The sequence below is a fragment of the Carcharodon carcharias genome, chromosome 14 (assembly GCF_017639515.1).
Source record: "Carcharodon carcharias isolate sCarCar2 chromosome 14, sCarCar2.pri, whole genome shotgun sequence".
NCBI lineage: Eukaryota > Metazoa > Chordata > Chondrichthyes > Lamniformes > Lamnidae > Carcharodon > Carcharodon carcharias.
The window spans coordinates 22,912,425-22,932,620 of NC_054480.1; the positions used below are offsets into that span (position 1 = coordinate 22,912,425).

General features: G+C 38.4%; 2 protein-coding genes across 2 annotated transcripts in view; one reads left to right on the forward strand and one right to left on the reverse strand.

Moving 5' to 3' along the window:
* Positions 1-459: 459 nt before the first annotated feature.
* LOC121287401 (proteasome subunit alpha type-7) lies at positions 460-7,101 on the reverse strand. The gene is made up of 7 exons (XM_041205244.1): positions 6,921-7,101; positions 5,100-5,226; positions 3,122-3,246; positions 2,492-2,614; positions 1,927-2,046; positions 1,534-1,596; positions 460-663 (listed from the first exon to the last, which is right to left on the reverse strand). The coding sequence occupies exons 1-7, from the start codon at positions 7,020-7,022 to the stop codon at positions 574-576; spliced, it is 750 nt and encodes a 249-aa protein (XP_041061178.1). The 5' UTR covers positions 7,023-7,101; the 3' UTR covers positions 460-573.
* A 293-nt stretch (positions 7,102-7,394) lies between these two features.
* LOC121287305 (calcium-responsive transactivator-like) overlaps positions 7,395-20,196 on the forward strand; it is a 46,121-nt gene continuing 33,319 nt past the window's right edge. The window contains exons 1-3 of the mRNA XM_041205072.1: positions 7,395-7,463; positions 10,639-10,715; positions 18,949-19,033. Coding sequence (XP_041061006.1) covers positions 7,395-7,463; positions 10,639-10,715; positions 18,949-19,033 — 231 coding nt within the window. The remainder of the gene's footprint in view (positions 7,464-10,638; positions 10,716-18,948; positions 19,034-20,196) is intronic.

A 20,196-nucleotide genomic window follows, 5' to 3' on the forward strand; every position in this document is an offset into this window, starting at 1 on the left:
GGGGAAAGAAAGCTAGTTAATTCAACCATAGAATCTTAATTATTTAGGTGTATACTGCTTAAAGAACATATCTAAAATGTTATCTTAAGGCATTAGTTATCTAAATAGGCAAATTAATTTTAATTAGATGAAGGCTCTACAACAAGTACAGAAAATGCAGGTTGGGTCCAAAGAATGACTGAAGTGGAAGTGTAATGACTCGAATTAATTAAATGAAGGCAAATGACTTGGGATGTAGACGTCATTCATTGACTAGTCAAATAAATTCATTATTCTGGGTCAATTAAGTTAGACCAATTCGTTTTTTGTTCTTTAAAGTGAAATCCTATATTTTGCGCTTTCTGCACAACATAACTTGGAGCTTGCATCTAAATTCTAGATGAGAAGCTCAACTATTTCCAAAGGAAGACAATTCAGTGATTTCAACACATAGAAAAATGTCATCATGGTATCACAATGTAAAATTCTTCAATTTATTCAAGTAGATTAACAATTAATAAAATGTGGAATGCTCAGCTTCTACCAATGATAAACAGGGAACACAACCGTATCTCATGTCTAATTAATGGCGTTTTAGGTCTTTGGTGCCTTCTTCTTTTCAGCTTCTTCCTTTTCTTTTTCAATTTCTGAAACGTAATTCTCAATTTCCTCAGGATTTAAGATCTACAAAAGCAAAGATAAACTTAAAATTTAGCTTTACCATCTACCAAAACTGTATAAGCCTAAGTTGTATAGTTCACACTACTAATGCTCCCAATGTAAATATTCTAATACACTTCGAAATTACTTAAATTGGCTAATTTAAATGACTAGTTAAAGCCTTGTGATGTTGCTCAAAAATTATTTCTACTTTCCAATTATTTGCTTGTCTGCCCTTTTCTCTTCTGATTGTGTTTTTTCAAAACATGGATGCATTAACTGGAGGGCAGCACTGGGGTTTCCCAGCAAGATGGGAAGAGATTTCCTAGGAGTTTCTGCTGCATGCTAGCACAGCTAAGGGCTCTAGCCTAAGATATACATGTACTCTGGGCTATACACATTGTTAAGATTGTATATCTAGAACTCATGACTGGCGCTAATGCATCTGGGAATAAGTGCAACATATACGAGGGAGCTAAAAGGAAAGAGAAAATATATATAGGATTTGAGCTGCTTAGGATGTTCAAATGTGGCCTTTTATTTGAGGACTAGTGAAATTAAATAACCAAAAAATGAACTTTATGCAAAATCTGAATCTTATTGCTGGTCACCCAGTCACTTAGACAAGTAATTTTAAACTTAAATCCATTTTAAGGCATTTAGTGGGGTGAACGAGGAGCTAGTACTGTAGTATCAGAATTTTTGAATTATGTAGAATTTTTTAACAAACTGAAAGGAGGGAATTAGAGTTTGCTTAATTGTTTATTAATGTAACAAACATAGAAAACTAGGAACAGAGAGACAGATTTGAACATTTAATCAATGAGGAATAGGTTGACCAGCTTAACATACAAGACAGATAATCAATGCAGATGACAAATATTACAATGTTACCCTCAAGAGTTGTTCATGCTTCATCACTGCCAGTTCAATGTGTTTTCCACCCGACTGTACAACCTAACAAAACAGTTTGTGCAAGTAAGTTTTTTTCCCTATTTGGTTTTAAAATTCAGGCTTAAAATCTAGATCAAAACCATAGTCTTAATATAATTCAGTAAAAAGGTTAACTCAGAAACACTGGGAACCAAAACGAAAATAAAGGACTAATTTGTGTGGAGGAAATTCCACATTGATAGGAATACAGAAGCTGCATTAAAATAAATTCCCAAATTGACCACATATGTATTTTACAGGGTGATATTGGTATCATGGCACTAATACACTACTTGGGATGATATGTTCAAAATGAAACCAATTTGGTATGATATTTCTACCAAAATAATTTACCTCCAGCAAAGCCTTGATGGCAAGCTTTATGGTACCATTGTCTGTAGCAGTGGCTTCTTCAGTGTAGTTTTTCTCCAGGAATTCCCTGACAGTCTTTGCACTTCTTCCTATGGCATTGGCCTATATTCAAAAGAAGTGGTGTAAAAATGTACAATTTGTAGTTCTCATTATTCAAAGGATGATACTTAGTTTTAAAACTATCATTCTGTTTAAACTTCAGAACTTAAGCTAAAACATACAAAGATTAATAAATTTACATCATCTAACTTTCTGCTAGATATTGAACATAAATCACTTTTGGTGGTCTGGATGGGGTAGCAGGTTACCACATAAATCTTCCATCTCACATTTGAATCCAGCCCAGATAGATCGCAATCAATTCCTATCTAGTGTCTGTAAGGCCCCTAGCAACAATTCCCTTCATCTGGCATGCTAAGAAATACAGTAACATTAGCATAAGCAAGACCTTGAACTTGACTGCAAGAAGTATTGTGCTAAATCAATGAATAGAAAATAAAACTGAGCCAACTTTCAGTCAAAAACTAAACTTGGCAAAGCTACTTACCTTCCATTCATGGTAGGTGCCTGATGGGTCAGTTTGGTACAGTCTTGGAGTTCCATCAAAGTCAAAACCTACAATCAGCGCAGAAATGCCAAAGGGTCTGCGCCCATTACTTTGAGTGTAACGCTGAAAATAAGAAAGAAAAAGTACAAGTTAGCTGTACATTTTATTTTTGATAATTTCAAAGCATGTTTTGTGCTAAAAACAATTTCTCTAATAACATAAATTAAGCAATGTAATAGAACTCAAACAGAGCACACTTATCTCTATGAAGTTCTGTATGGGAACTGTAGAGTTCCAATGTTACACTTGCAAACTCTGAAATTTAAGTTTAAAATTCCTGGGACAATAATTATGGTTTCAAGTAGGTGGGTGGACAAGTATAGGGTCCAACCCACAACTTATTCATCTTAAGAGTTTCATCAGATTTGGCAAGCATGGGGCAAAGATGTCAAGGTGCAAATGATCCATAATTATAGGTGGGCAATACAATGATTTACTGCATTTAGATTACTACAAACACTGCAGTCTTGTGCATTATAAAGTAGAATAAGGACAATCATCAAATCACCTAAACAGAGCAGTTTTATAAACCCTACCTTACATGATATATACAAAAAAAACTGAATTTACCTGTTTCAAGCTGGCAATGTAGCGTGTGATGTACTCAACTGTGACTGGATCCTCCACAGTGAGTCGATGGCTCTGACACTCTACACGAGCCCTATTTATAACTATCCTGGCATCAGCTGTAAGGCCTATCATAATAAAGAACAATATATTGAGATACAACAATTATCCATCACTTTTTCTCAGTGCTGTCTGAGCAATGAGAAAGTAGTTATGTCCTCCAATGCAATAAATAATCTCCAACTAGATCATGCAGTTTTGATAAACTAACTTTAGAACAGGATCAAATCCTATTGATATAGAATTCCCCCAGAGTCAATCCTGTTTTCTTCCCCCCTTCCAGGAGTTTTTAAGAACTACTATAGAGCACTGCATCATAGGCAAGTTACGGGTCGTCTTTTCTGACCTGAATTTTCCATCAACCCAGCCCCTATATTTCAAGATAGCTGCAGAAATGAATTCTCCCGCAATTCGTTTCTTCACTTTACGGTGGAATATGCAAAGTCTGCCCCAGGCGTCGTTGTAATGGAGTGCATTGTAAGCAAAGCCCAGGAATTTGGGTGAAGCCAGAGTGAGGATTCAGTGCAGAGGGGGAAGGAAGTGCTGTGATTTGGCCTCCAATACTTGGAGTGGTTAACATCAGCTTGAGGCAGCAAATATTTATATTTCTCCAGTGACTTAATGCAAGTTAGTAAAGGAAAGCATAAATAACTAAAAAGTTGATATAAATAATCTAGATTAAAATATGTCAGAGCTGGCTGTGTGTCTGGACTGTGGACAACCATACAATTCAGAGCAAACACATCTGCAGTAATGTCTCCATCTCTAATCACCGTGGCTCAGAATCACTGAATTGGAGCGCATGTTGGAGACACCAAGATATATAGGGGGGGGAAAGAAGTATTTATACAGTTTCTCCAGATCTTGGTCACAGTGTAAAGAGAGGCGCACATTCAGAATGGAATTGATGAGACTTATAGTGTAAAAAGCTAGGGGAACCCAGGTAAGATAGAGAATAAGGATTTGCAGAAGTTGATCCAACAAGTATAAGGTACTGTTGAAAAAAGGAGATCCTTTGTCAAAGCTTTTCATCTTGTCCTCATCTGGACAATTCGCAAGAAAATACCAATGTCAGGGGAAACAACATATTTATACTGTATGAGAAGACAGTGCTGATTGGTTGGCAATTGGACTTTGATTGGTAGAGGCATTGCCATGGAGAATGCACTAGTTGATAGTGAACTGGCAGCTAACTGCCAAGAAGAAATCTCTTCTGCAAATAGCAACTCTTGCTAACTCAATAGTTAATTTTAAATTTGAGACCGATCGATTTTGGTTAACCAGGATACACAGCAAAGGTGCGTATGTGGAGTTGGGTCACGGATTACCCATCACTTTTAATGGTAGAATAGGCTCGAGGGGCTAAATAGCCTACTCCTGTTTCTATATTGTAGAAACCTGTGGGTACTGACTGAGGTTAATAGACCTGTTACAAATAAACTTGCCAAACGGGGCAAAATGTGGCTGGGATTTTGAGTTAAGAGCAATGATGAGGCACACCGTGCTCACCGTTATTAAAGAGCAAATCGCACAGTAACTTCCAAACGTGCACAGTTAAATTCAGCAATCAGAGTCAGTTTTGGCATTCAAATACAATCATGTGCCATAATAGGTTGTCAGCATTGCATCACATCGAAAAATCCAAGGCACTTTCTCAAATATACATCCGTATCATTCTGCTCTGAAGTGTATTTGGCATTTTAAAAGTCCTAGCTAAGTCGTTCTTCATTACTCTTCCTTATGTGACACCAAAGCCAGTTTCCCTGGCTGACATAAGCTTAATTTAATGCAGAGCAGTGATTGATCCTGGAACAAATAGCTCATCATGATTTTAAAAAAACAATTGTAAAGAAATACTTAATTCGATTTCAGTAACTCAAATAGTCCCAAATGTTCAACACTGGAGGAAGTAAATATTCACCTGCAAAAGCCATGCAAACATTGTCATCCAGTATACAGATCTTCCTTACAGTTCTTTCATCCTGTAATTTGGCTACAGATTTCTTTTCTACTGCAAGGACAACAATTTCTTTTCCTCGAACACCAACCTGTCACATGAAACATCAAAGTTAGTCTCAAAATATTATCTAATCATTTTACAGGGCTATTGATGTGTGAATGCAATGTGTGTAAAGTGCAAAATAGTTTTAAAGCTGCATTCACAAATGGTCACAGTTTCTATCATGGGTTAAATGTAAATGTTTATACTGTTTCTCTCAGGATCGACACTGCTGCTTTCCTGAGAGAAGTAAAGAGATTCTGGGTTTACAGTATAATTTTAGCATTGGTGCAAAGTTGAAATCATTTTATACTGATGTTGGGAGTTATATTAAAATATCCCAAAAGAGAAACTATTATAGTTGACAAGAAGTTAAATTTAGCATGTAAAACAAAAACTATCATGCTTTGCAGGGTGAACAAAAAAAATGTTCAGGAATACGTTTAGTTGCTATTAGTTTAAAATGTCCTTTCTGGTAAGGTGCGATTAACTACTGTATGCACTATTTAGACTGTAGGCTAACTAGATGGAAACCTGGTGCTCATCATATGATCCCAGCGTAATCAAATATGGCAAGATTTGATGATGTGGTGAATAATATGTTACCCAATTCTGAACTTGTACAAGGTAATTACAGTGCAAGCCCCCCTTTGATGAATCAATTTTCTGTTTTGTCAGTCCTTAAGAAAAGGTAATGCCTCTCTGATCTACTAGGATTCTTTAAGACTGCTGAACTAATAGCCAAGGATATAACTGACATATTCAGAAAATATTTAATCTCTTCCTGCAATATTTATATCTGCTAAAAATATAAAGACAAATTTCAATTAATAATTCTTTCATTTTGCAATTATTCAAGCTGAATATATCTGATATTAGACACAAACATCAATGTCATAGAGGTATACAGCACAGAAAAAGGCCCTTTGCCTCATCAAGTCCGCACCAGTCAAACAAGTACCTAACTGTCCTAATGTCCTAATAGAGGCGGTTATATTTTTATAAAATACTTGAAAGAGTCATTCCATACTCCCCTAAATTGTTACCTGCCTTGAAATGACATTTCATTAACAGTTCAGAACCCATTCCGAAATAACATGGAATAAATAACATTGCCACCATACCACCAAAGCATGGCACTACGACAGGAGCCAGTTGGTAGCTGAAACACACATCAGGTTTTTACTTTCCAAACAATCTCAAAAGGCACCATAACTAACGAGGCTATATGCTGCAATCCCTTTGCACTGAATAAGAACATTTTCACGAAGAAAACTAAGAAATCAGGAGCAATGGTTATAAACAATTACTGGGAGATGCAGTTCGGGTGGCGGGCACTAGAGGAGTCAGGGCATTGCAAGGAGTTGGATTTACCATTGTGGGGACTCAGAAGTCACTAATAAAAGTTTCAGGGGTTTAAATGGGAATTGCAATGAATCCTATAAATCTCACTAACACCGCCCTCACATCTGTGCACAGAAGTCCCAGTGACGCTGCAGTTTTTAAACAATGAGAATTCCTTCCTGGTTGGCCTTTTGTTTAAATGCATCTAAAACTACAAACAAGGGCCCAAACTGAGCCCAGGAAGCTGGTCTAGTCTGGGCCGGGCCTGGGCTATAGCTCACACTTGCTCCCCACTGAAGACAGGAGGCTGCAAGGCCGCAGCTTTTCCGCCGGTGGATGTGGGGCCGGGAGAGGCTCTGGGTCCCGCTCGCCTCTTCCTCGCTGTTCCGCAATACTCACCGCCGCCGAGCCTTTCTTCACCGCCTCCTGGGCGTACTCCACCTGGAAGAGGTGCCCGTCCGGGGAGAAGACGGTGATGGCTCGGTCGTAGCTGGCACTCATGGTTCACTTCGGTTCGGTTCGGCGCTTGTGCAGAACGAAACCGAAACCGGCCAAACACCCCCCCCGGGGGCCCCGAGAAACGCCGAATCATCTCGCCCGCCCCTTCCGTTTCGGCGCTACCACTGCCCCGGGAGGGGTGCTGGTGTGTGTGTGTGTGTGTGTGTGTGTTTCAGTGAGCGAAGAGGGGGCGGGGCTTCAGCTCCCCTGTCCCCATCCCTTTAAACAGCCGCTGCTTTGCACAGCCCCTGTCCCTAACCACTGGATCTGCAATCAACTGGGGCTGCATCTGCATCACTGACAGCATCATCCGGAATTACATTATTTTAAATATAATATATATATATAAAACAACCTCATAGATTAAAAAAAATCATGTCTGTGGCCTTTGCATCAGCTCGCCAGCGAGGGAAAGGGGAGGTCACCCAAGCCACCATTCAAAAGGTAAAACGTCTTGTTATTTAATATTTGATTTAGTTATCCTTTTGTGGGAAATCTGTAAATCCCATTCTTTTTATTTACGAAAAATCCTCCTATTGTCATTTCCTAATTTTCATTTTTCATTTGATTGCTCGCTTTTGGGATAAATGTGCCATCTCTCTCTCTCAATTTTGAGATGCGGGTTTTGATCATTTTAAGATCCTGCCTGGGGACAGTAGTGATTTTCTAACCCCCACCCCCCCCCCCTTTCCCTCTCCCACCAGGGTTGTGAATGCAGCAGCTCCGAACAAAGCAAGGTGTGATAGGGCAGACACATGGGGCAACGGGGGTTAAAGAAGCCAGTGCACTGCTTAATTTCATTTGAAGCATATGGATATATTTTCTCTCCCTCTGTAAAACACCGACCTCATCTACTTAGCAAAACCATTGCATCTCTATTATTGACACGTGATTTTTAAACGTGCGTTTAGATAAAATAACATCAAATGTGCAGTTTACTTGTGTACAGTGCTTTGCAGGGGCTGAAATCTGAGCATGCCAATAAAGCCACTTAAAGTAATTTTATTTTTCTTGTACGTTTCCTGAAAGCGAATGTAATTCAAAAATAAACTGCGTAAATGTATTTTATTTTAGCAACATGTAAAATGAATGGCGTGTTAAACGATGCGACCAGTAATTGATTAATAAAAGTGCTACTCTTAGTGAGGAATAGGAACGTCAAAATGGTATAATTTTGGCATTTTTGTTCCAAATGACCTTTTTAAAAAAATCAAAATAGCTTGAAAACGTGACGAGCCGAAATAAAGTAATGAACTGAAACTTGACAACCTTTGAATAATCCTTGTAGATGGGCTTGATTTTTGGAAGGACAGAGATGTTTTCTTAGTATTGAATAGCGCTCATTGAAACCTCAGGTGCTTTATTCCCCAAACCGTGAACTGGGAATGACGATACTGTGAGCGGCCAAGCATTTGGTTTTTGATTTTCTCCCTTCCCCTCTCTCCCAAATCGAGCTGGAAATCGCCAAACTTTATCCAGATGGTGCTTAGCATTCAATTCTGTGAGGGGTATTTGGATTTGATGGTGGGGAAATGATGGTGTCGATGGAATATGTGAGTGTTGGTGGGAGCGGGGGTGGTGGGGGGGGGGGGGGGGAATATTGGTAGTTTGGCGGATTAATAATGGCGAAGGAAAGGTGTCAGTGCAGACAGCAATCAACACCTCATCGGCATCCTGCTCAGCAAACCATCGTGCTGCCATCCGATGGACAGGGAGCATTGTTACTAAACACCCACCACTTCATATCTGTTTCTGTCACTGCCGATATGCAAAACCTCCCTTATGTTCATTGCATTTCCTTGCATATGACAGATTGACCGCAAAAATGTTTAACCAGTTAATCAGATCACTATTAGTCAATTAATTCCATAGGACTGTAATAGGACTGCACTAATTGCAATGAACAGTATCTTCAAACTGCAATGCATCTGATCACAAAGAGATCAAATGGCAAAATAAAAATGTTGACCTCCCCTTTCCATTATTGGTGTAAAAATATTTTTATATACATCATTAGTGTTCATATTTGTATAATTCCTCTATTTTTCAGCAGCTTTCAGCCATCTTGCTTTTCCTGTGAGAGGGTTGTGTTAACCTGCAAATAAGAGATTTACCTTGAGTCATTTTAAAATACGGCATAAAAATAATCAGGGATGTATGGCAGAATGTGCGGATGCTGGAAATACGCAGCAGGTCAGGCAGCATCTGTGGAGAGAAAAAAACACAAAAACTAACACTTCAGGTTGACGACCTTTTGTCAGAACTTGCAAAAGTTAGAGTGATAACAGGTTTTAAGCAAGGGGTGGGGGTGGGGAGAACAATCTATGACAGAGCAAAGAAGATTAAATGACAAAAATGGGGTATTGGTGCAAGAAGGAATGTATGGGAAGTTTGATTTACATATGACCACTGGAATGATTATGAGGAAAGGCTGCCTGTTCAACTAAGTTAAACTATCTCAAAACAATGAAGGTTTCCTCACATTTTATCTGTACATTTGTATAAACGGGGTGAACCACTAGTTTAAATTGGTTGCTTGAGCTTTCACTCCCTTCCCAGTTCCAATCTATTTGCCACTGTTTTACATGTAAGGTCTTAAGGTTCTAATTTTCTAGAAGAAAAATGTTGTACATAGACAAAGGTAGGATTTTATTGTGCTCAGTTTGATTTTACATTTATGCCAGAGAACAGAACTGTGAGAGCTGACTAATGTTCAAGTGGGAAACCGGGCGTTGATGTAGGATGAAATCTTGTAAACACAAAGTACTGAATAATTAGCAAGAACATGAGTGCCAATTTTATTTATATTTTGTTGAGTCACCAATGACTGGATTTCACTAAAACATTTAAACCATAATTAGGAGGTAACATACAATACTTCTCAAATGATTGCATGTCTATCCCAGTACAAATTTTCAAACTTCACACTTAATTGGCTCACTCTTAATGATTAACTGGTTGAGGATACTTCAGCAGGGATGGCTGAATTCCAGTAAATAATTGGTACAAAGTTAGAAAAGGAGAATGACATTCTTCCATCATGAATAATTGATATTTGGACCAGATAATCAAAGAGTATTGTACCTACATTTAGTAAAATGTGAGAGGGAACTTTTAATCAAACATTCTGGTATGGTTGATGAATATATTTGTTACTTTCAGCTTAAATATGCCCCAGCTACCAACAGTATCCTTTATAGGCCAGAAACCACATTTAAACTCCAAAGTCCAATCTATATATTCTACCATGATGTGGGCCTGGAGGTTAAAACAGATTGTGTTACTTAATTTCGTTTGAGTAGGGAACCCAAATTGACACTGTATCCAAGGGTCTTCTATTGGTTTTCAAGACAGGTTGTAACAGTGCTGTTGAGCACCAACTGAAACAGTGTAAAATGTGGCAGTTATGTGGTTTAAAATGAGGTAACAATTGCAGACTAGTGTGCTAATGTTATCTTACTTTACTGTGAAGAGTGTTGTTTTATTAGCTCATCAGTATTGTACTCTAGTGAAGTGAATATTAAAATGTGAAGAGTACTAAATTAGCTGTAACATTATGTAACATTTTGATTTTGGCTCCACAATGTAACTAAAAATTTCTAATGATCTTTGATTTTAGATGTTGGATGAAAACAATCATTTGATACAGTGTATCATGGATTACCAGAGTAAAGGCAAAACTGCAGAATGTTCTCAGTAAGTTTTTTTGGTTCTCGCTTTGCACTTTGTTTGAAATAAGTTTGCCAAAGTCAATTACAGGCTCAGGTAACATCCCCAATGCTGTAAGAATACTTGAGTAATATCTCTGCACCTGTGAATACAAAGGGCCTGATATTTACATGAATAAGAGGTTGTAGGAATTGAGGGAGGTTGCTTTAAGGAAAGTTATGAGGTTGAGGGAACAAATCTGAAGATAATACAATGTATTTATTTTAGGGTTGTGCTTTCAAAATGAAATTTATTAATGGAGTACAAATATCAGGCCTGGGACAGAGGTGGAGGGACCAGGTGTCATGAGATCATTAAGACCACTAGAGCCCTCTGTGGTGATTTTTGTCTAACCTATATGATTAACTTTCCAGTATTTTTTATAGTGTTATTGTATAACTATTGATGTACACTAAACAAAAAGTAATAGATTGAACTGGAAAATATTTATACCCGTATCTGTTAACAAAGTATGTATATGGTTAGTAGGATTAAGATTGTAACAGCAATAGAGGGGTTTGATGTTGCTGAAATTTAATTTTTTTTGTGCATTTAATAGCCTTGTTTATGACTTAACTCTGACTATAAGCCTTAACATTTCAAAACAATCTGTTTAGGGAGGCAAACATTTTTGTAGAACATGTTCAGTAAATTTTGCTGGCAGATGATCACATATTTTCTTTCAAAACTTTCTCTTGCTATCACAAAATCATGAGAAATAGGAGTAGGAATAGGGCATTCAGCCTATCAAGCCTGCTCTGCCATTCAATAACATCATGACTAATCTGATTGTAGCCTTAACTCCATTTTTCTGCCTGACCCCCATAACCCTTTACTCCCTTGTTGATCAAAAATAAAAACCCTGCAGAATCTTATATGTTTCAATATGATCATCTCTCATTCTTCTAAACTCCAATGAGTACCTCATAAGGCAAGTCTTCATCCCAGGAATCAACCTAGTGAACCATCTCTGAACTGTTTCCAATGCAAATATATCCTTCCTTAAGTAAGGAGACGAGAACTGTACATGGTACTCCAGGTGCAATCTCACCAGTGGTCTACTCCATCCCACTTGCAATAAAGGCCAACATTTCATTTGTCTTCCTAATTAATTGCTGTACCTGCAAGCTAACTTCTTGTGATTCATGTACAAGGACACCCAGATCCCTCTGTATTGTAGCATTTTGCTGTCTCTCCATTTAAATAATATTTTTTTCTATCCTTCCTGCCAAAGTGGACATCCTCATATCTTCCCACATTGTACTCTATCTGCCAGATTTTGTGCCCATTCACTTAGCCTATCTATAACCCTTTGCAGACTCTTTGTATCCTCCTCACAGCTTGCTTTCCTACCTTTTCTTTGCATCATCAGCAAACTTGGCTACAATACAGTCAGCCCCTTTATCCAAGGAATTAATGTAGATCACAAATAGTTGCAGTCCAGTACTGATCTCTGTGGCACTCCACTAGTTACAGTTTGTCAAACTGAAAATGACTAATTTATCCCAACTCTCTGTTTCCCGTTAGTAAGCCAATCCTCTATTCATGCTAATATATCACTCTCAACAGCATGAGCACTTAGGCCGGATCCTCGGAGATTGGAAGTATGACCGAAGATGCGTGACAGGACACTTTGAAAGTCCTGACATGCTGAACTATGTGGGAATTGGCCAGGAAGTTTCAGCTTCTGATGGGCAATTCCCCTGCTCCCTGGGTCCCTCTGCAAATGTTTTTAATTCTGAGTTAGTGTTAGAGACTTTGAACAATTCCATGGTATTTACCTGTAATAGTTACCCAGGAAATGTTAGAGAGATTAATACCTTTTAAAACCTGGGTAATGACACAACCAAATCCCCCAATCACCTCCTGACCCCCCTCACTAACTACCCCCTAACCCCACAAAATCCCCCCTGATGCTCTGACTTCTCCCCCACCTCGATCCAATTACCCTGAACCACCTCCATTCCAACTACCCTCATCCACCTGACTACCCTCCCTGACCAACCTCCTGACCCAATCTGACTACCCTCCAGCCACCCGACTACCTCTCCAAACCGATTACCCATTCACCTACCTACCCCCTATCCACTTATACCTACCTCCCCCACTTACCCAACTCCCTACTAATTCGCGTCACCCACCTACCCAACTCACCTACCTCCCTACTTACCCACTTACCCACCTCACCCACTTACCCACCTACTTCTACCCACTTACTCTTTCACCTACTTGCCCCATATCCACTTATCCATCTACCTACCTCACCCACCTATGTACTTACTGACCTACCCCCACCCGCTTACCACTTACCCACTTACCCACCTCGCCCAACTATCCATTCACTCACTCACCCACTCATCCATTTACCCTTTATCCACTAACCCATTCATCTATTCACCCATTCACTCATCCATTCACTAAGATTCAAACTGGACCTCTAAACTTGGCATATGGCAACTAGTGCAATAAAAAGGGGATGTGTCCTGTCTTCCATTAACTCCACTCTGCTCTGACGGAATTCTCCAAGGAATGCTCAGAAGACCCCAGTAGAAATGCACAGCAGTGTTGGGTCAGGGAATATTTGAGTGCAGCAGCAGTCCGACAATCATTGCTGCTGGTTGGAAGATATAGGCCCTTATCTTGTACAATTACCTTTTATGTGGCATTTTATTGAAAACCTTTTGGAAATCCAAATACACTACATCTACTGTTTACCCTATATCCACTCTGCTTATTACATCCTCAAAGAATTCCACTGAATTTGTCAAATATGATTTCCCTTTCACAAAACCATGTTGACTTTGCTTGATTTTATTATAATTTTCCAAATGTCTTGCTACTTCCTCCTTAATAATGGTTGCTAGCATTTTCCCAATGACGTGTTAGACTAACTGGCCTATAGTTTCCTGCTTTCTATCTGTTTCCTTTTTTGAATAGTGGTGTTACATTCATTGTCTTTCATTCCGCTGGGGCTTTTCCAAAATCTAGGAAGTTTTGGAAGATTACAACCAATGCATCTTCTATCTCTGCAGCCACTTCCATTAAGACCCTAGGATGCAGGCCATCAGGTCGAGGGGGTGCTAGCCTTTAGTCCCATTAGTTTTCCTAGTAGTTTTTCTTTAGTGACTGTGGTTGTTTTAAGTTCCTTCTCCCCCCCACCCCCCACCCCTGCCCCCACTGCTTTTGCACCCTGCTTTTCTATTGTCTTGGGATGCTATTGTGTCTTCTAGTTGTGAACAGAGATTTAAAAAAACTACTTGTTCAAAGTCTCAGCCATATTTTGGTTTCCCATTATTAATTCCCCAGTATCACACCCTAGGGTACCAACACTCACTTCCGCTATCCTTTTCCTTTTTATATATTTGTGGAAACTTTTACTGTCATAATATAAAGCTACATGAGACTTAGAGTGCAAGACTGCTGTGGAAATTGGATGTACAAGTTTAAATGGGAAAGCTCAGCATCAGGAAAGCAAAACCTAAGATAATTTATATGTAGACAGCTGAGAGCATACTAATGGCCTATAACAGAGTGTTAGAGTTCTGGTAATATAAGCTACTCACATTTTACTTTGTGATGCTGTCTGAATCACATGATTGACTTGCATCATTATACTTCCCTCTCAAGTATCTATCACCCTGCACCTTCTGAATAATGGCAGAATATTACTGGTGATCATAATGATGGACTTCCACTAGTACTGATATTTGATTACTAGTGCAAGATCTGTGTTGCCTAAATGCAGCCTTTGTTTTGAAAAGTACACTCCAGAGCCAAAATTAATCTAAACTTTTTAATTTGTGAAAATATACAAATTGTGAGCATAGTGCAATGTTCTGTAAAACAAAATGTACTGTAAAGCAATTTGCAACTCGCATTGGGCAGGGGTGAACAAGCAGCAGGCCTAAACTGATAAGAATAGAAGAACATAAGAAATAGGAGCAGGAGTAGGCCATTCTGCCCCTCAATTAGTCTGCTCTGCCATTCAGTCAGATCACAACAGGTCTAACCGAGGCCTCAACTCCAGTTTCCTGCCTGCTCCCTATAATCCTTAACTTGCAGATCACAAATCTGTCTAACTCAGCCAAATCTGTCTAACTCAACCTTGAATGTACTCAATGACCCAGCCTCCACTGCTCTCTGGGGTAGAGAATTCCAAAAATTAACAACCCTCTGAGAAAAGAAATTCCTCCTTATGTCTGTCTTAAGTGGGAAACCCCTTATTCTGAAACTGTGCCCCTTAGTTCTAGATTCCCCCAACGAGGGAAAACATCCTCTCAGTGTCGATCTTGTCAAACACTCTCATAATCTTATATATTTCAATAAGATCACCTCTCTTTCCATTTAAGGAATAACCGATCATTAAATTCTACAAAATACAATCCAAAAAATGCCACTTTTGGTTATCTAAACTATGTTGAATTGAAAATGTTGTGCAAATGAATACAAACAAGTTTAAAAGATAATTATGCTATTTACAGTAATGTATTAAGACATTAGTTTAAATAGTGGATATTGTTTTTGATTTTATATTCTTGCATTGTATTTAGTTAACAGAATATTTAATTGGTGGATGTAAGTGTACAGCGCATCGGGTGAAATGCTGGTGTATCATTCTCTGGCTAATACAACAAGGCAAATCTCAACCATTTGAATGTTGTAAACTTAGTACATGCTGACTTTTGTATCTCTATGGTGGATAATAGATAGTCATGAATTACAAGATGTAATGCAATCACTGGGTTCAGATGAAATAACTGATTTTACCTTAACCTCACTTTACTAATGTTGTTGCATCAGGTAATGATTTTTCATTACACTAGTTCTTCTTGTCATTGTAGGAGCTTTCTTACTGACGTCAATAGCACTTTGTGACGTGTAGCACATGGAATTATCAGTTTAATGATCTAGAACCTAAAGGTATATTGGATCAGGTGACAGACTCCTTAGAATTACTAAATAAGAGATATTTTATTCACTGAATATAATATCTGGTATTTTTAGGTGATTACGACTCATTAAGCATAAATTAGTTATTTTAGTAATATGTGATGGTAGGCATCATTGCCTAGCATGTAAAGTTCAACTAACCCCCAAAGTATTTATAGAGGTTGGAATTTTTCAGCCCCTCATGCCGGCGGGATCTTCCGGCCCTATTGATGTGAACGGAGATTTCAATGGCTTGCCGTCCCCGCCGCAGGGGAACCCACCGCGGGAGGGCTGGAAAATTCTGACCAGGGACAGGAGTAGGTCATTCAGCTTCTTGAACTGGCTCTGTCATTTAATTAGACCGTGGCTGATCTGTAACTAAAATCCATCTACCCACCTTGGTTCTGTAATCTTCGCCTAACAGCAATCTATAAATCTCAGTTTTCAGAATGTTAATTGACTCCTATAACTCAACAACTTTAGAGGGAGTAAGTTCCATATTTCTACTACCCTTTATGTGAAGAACTGCTCTCTGACATCACCCCTGAATGACTTGGCTCTAATTTTAATGTTATACCCCATTGTTGTGGACTGTCCCATGACAGGAAATCGGGTAGATAGGTACAGTCAAATCCTTTAATCATCTTATGTATCTCAGTTAATTCACCCCCTTTTCACTTACGTTCTGTTATATTTACCAACTTGAATATAGTTATGCTTGCTTTTTATTTGTTCTTTATTCCTCCCCTGGTTATTCCTTCTCCTCTATGTTAAATGTGGACTGATGTTAGTATTTTAGTTTTTATTCTGTCTTATCCAGCCACCCTGATGATCCAATTTTCTTTTGTTAACTACTGCATACCAGAAGTGAGAGTTAACTTTCAGTTGGGGAGTAATTCTTTAAGTATTAAGCATATTGTATGATGTGCAATGTTGTACATACGATCATCAGGTTTCACATGATAAAAAGGGGAGGGAAGTCTGGAGAAGTACCAAAGTACATCCTCATTTTTCAGTAGATTTTTTTTCACATCTTTAGTAAAATGTAAAATTTTCCTACTGCCCATTGAGACCCTCAAGCCAGATAACATTTCCAATGGAGTACATCCCATGTCTTCTAGCATGGTCTAAAAAGAAACAGCAGAGAGAAAGCAGGAAAAGCTCTAGGACCAGCAGATCCAGGGATTTGTACTTGGTTGAGAAATCTGCATATCAAAATCTATTGGGTTCATGGTAGCTTTCAAGCCATTTTAAAGCTTTAATGTAAAATGCTCTGGGATACTTCATTAGTGATGTTGCATACTGGAGAGGCCTGGCCTAGGAAAGGGGTCAAGGAGGAGATGATTTGATTTGAGAGCTTCTGTGCTGTAAGTTATTCAATGCGTCAAACAAAATACTGTTGGTCTATTAATCTGAATCAAACCTGAAAAATTACCACACTTCCTTACTATTTTCACTCCCCAAACTATCAGATTTTTGATATGATATTATGCTTCAGTTACACAAATTCATTTTGAACTACTAATAAAAGTTAATCAAAAATTATATGCAGAAGTACAATAATTAGTAAGAATGGAATTGTAGAATTTATATTTAAATTTATGACTTGCTTTCCCACAACTGAATTATAGTTTGAGGATTCATTCATGGCTTTTCATTTTCTCTGCATTTTGGGAACAGTTTTTTTCTACACTCAGCCATTCTTAGATAAAACACATACCTTTCAAATGATCTTAATTGTTTATTTTCAAAGCTTGGTTTGTGACTTTGATGTCAAGTCTTTGGCTTCTGGTTAGTCCTTGCATTCCACCTTGTCACTCCATTTCTGTTTATGGCTCAAATCTTGTCTAGGTAATAGGGTCATGGAAATGCCCTCTTCCCGGCCTTGTGGAAGTTGTCATTGGACAACCTTGTATGTATTCACTAGCCTATGTAATCACTGACTAGGATTTGCCTTGTTGCTCTACCATCTACTGCTATCACTGCTGCTCATTCTGGCACAGTGCCAGGCTTATTTCTCCTGGGGCATGCTGCTATGTAAAAAGGACATCCTGTGGAGCTGGTATATCTGTCATAGAAGATCATCCAAGCCTTAGCTCTTGTCTGGACAGTGAGATCTGATGAATGTAATGCTATGCATGTAAAGGGAAGGCACCAAGTTAATCTAATATCAATACATAGAACACAGATCCCTGGAAGAAAACTGCTGCACTCAGTTTGTTCACTTTACTGCAGTAACTTTAGTGTCAAAAATTTAAGGGCATCGCTTTAGCATGGGAGAGGGGGCAGAGAAACTAGTCTTAACATTAAGCATGGGTATGCTTCTTAAGAGTACTTGGTTTTGATATAGTTAATTATGAATCAAAATTTGGACTTGCCAACACTAACTATCAATTTCACTTGTCCTTATTTGCTGGCCTTTCAGCCTCAGCCTTGTTCAGAATACAAAATATTGGATGTCTTGTGTTATCTGAATATATCTCAATTTATAGATATGTGCACATTCCAGTGGTAGCTCTCCTCATTTTGGTATTACGTCATGACTACATATCCATCTGATAGTGGAGGACAAGGGTCTCTGTATCACTGTTCAGTGCTAGCTCCTTATATCGGTCCCTTAACCCTCTCTATTTTTATCCAGAGACCAATTTAGTGTAAGTTGAGGGAGGAGGAGAGGAGGGTTGGAAAAATTAAGATGACAATTTTTACTTTTTTATCCTATTACTGAAATTGGTAATTACTTCAGCTCGTGACCATAGATTAGTTCAGCACTTGGCTGTATTTGATGTTTTCAGCTCTTTAATCTGTTTTGGTCAACTTGAAAATCAAACCATTTCCCTGATTTGTCAGTCTGTAATTCACTATAGTTGCTTCATTTGTTTTAGTTTAGTTATTATTAAATAATTTCCTCAAGTGTATGCCCATTGAATTAAATAAAATGTGGAGTAGAAAAATGGTCACTTAATAATGCATTCACATATGTGGTCCATATAGGATTGCCACCTACAGCCACAATTAGAAACAGGTTGGTAGGGGGTCTAAAAGCCGCTCCTAATGTCTATTTAAACTATAAATTAATAACTCAATTTGATCCTGCATTAGGAGACAATCTGAAAAGAGAGTTTTTTTCAGATACATTTCTGTATGTCAAGGACAGACCAAGCAGTTCAAGGACATATGAGTTCATCATTAGCATTATCATCATAATTCGTATCATTATTGCAAAGATTTACATTAAATGCATTCCTCCATGAATTAAAACAAAACTTTTACCTGTTCTTCCATTTCTTAGATACCAACAAATGCTGCACAGAAATTTGGTTTACCTGGCAACAATAGCAGATTCCAATCAAAACATGCAGTCATTGCTACCTGCTGTAAGTAACACACCAGTGGTTGCAAAGCCAGGCTTGTAGTATGTTTAGTGAGATAAAAAAAACTACAATTATGAATGAGATTTCTAGATCAATGTTCTACCTATTAACATTTAATTCAATCTCCTCTCATAAATCACTACAGATCTGGCATATAGATATTTTTGGGAATTATGGCATACAATGGTATATTTGGGTAGTAATTAACAAAGATAAAAAAAAAGAAAGACTTGCATTTATATAGTGCCTTTCATAACCACTGGCTGTCCCAAAGCACTTTGCAGTCAATGCAGTACTTATCGACATGTAATCACTGTTGTAATGTAGAAATGCATGCAGCAAGCCAACAAGCAGCAACGTGATAATGAGTAGATAATTTGTTTTTGTGTTGTTGATTGAGGACACTGGGGGCAACTCCCCTTATTTTCATTGAGAAAATGCCATGGGATATCTTACATTCCCCTTTTTATTTCTTTATTCATCCATGCGTTGTTGCTGGCAAGGTCAGCATTTGTTGCCCATCCCTAATTGCCCTTGAACTTAGTGGCTTGCTTGGCCATTTTAGAGGGTAGTTAAAAGTCAACCACATGCTGTAGATCTGGAGTCACATGTCAGCTGCATGGGGTAAGGAAAGCAGATTTCCTTCCCTAAAGGACATTAGTGAACTAGATTTTTTTTTACAACAATCGATGATAGTTGTCAGGGTCACCATTACTGAGAATAGCTTTATATTCCAGATTTATTAATTGAATTTAAATTCCACCAACTGCAGTGGTGGGATTTGAACCCATGTCCCCAGAACATTAGCCTGGACCTGAGAAGTCAGACAGGGCCTCGATTTAACATCTTATCCAAAGGATCGCACCTCCAATGTTGTGACACTCTCTCAACAGTGCAGTGGAGCATCAGTCTTGATTTTTGTGCTCAAATCCAGGAGTGGGGACTTGAACCCACAGCCTTATATTGCATATTTGTAGATTCATTTATCACATATGATAAATGCACAACCCTTGATTAGCTTGCAGTCTCTTGACAAGTGGCAAAACCACTTCTCAATGGTTATGCTGTCCTGGTGCTGATCTGTTATTAAGGTTCTTTCCAAAACTCCATTAAGTTATGGATCTCTTGATTTGTGAAATGATTACTGTAATGCAGTTGTGGGATTA

Excerpts from the sequence above, each read along its gene's own strand:
- LOC121287401 (XM_041205244.1), bottom strand. The coding sequence starts at position 7,022 with ATGAGTGCCAGCTACGACCGAGCCATCACCGTCTTCTCCCCGGACGGG. Across the intron at positions 2,047-2,491 it reads GCACCTACCATGAATGGAAG|GCCAATGCCATAGGAAGAAG; the intron begins GTAAGTAGCTTT and ends TTTTGAATATAG. Across the intron at positions 1,597-1,926 it reads CCATCAAGGCTTTGCTGGAG|GTTGTACAGTCGGGTGGAAA; the intron begins GTAAATTATTTT and ends CTGTTTTGTTAG.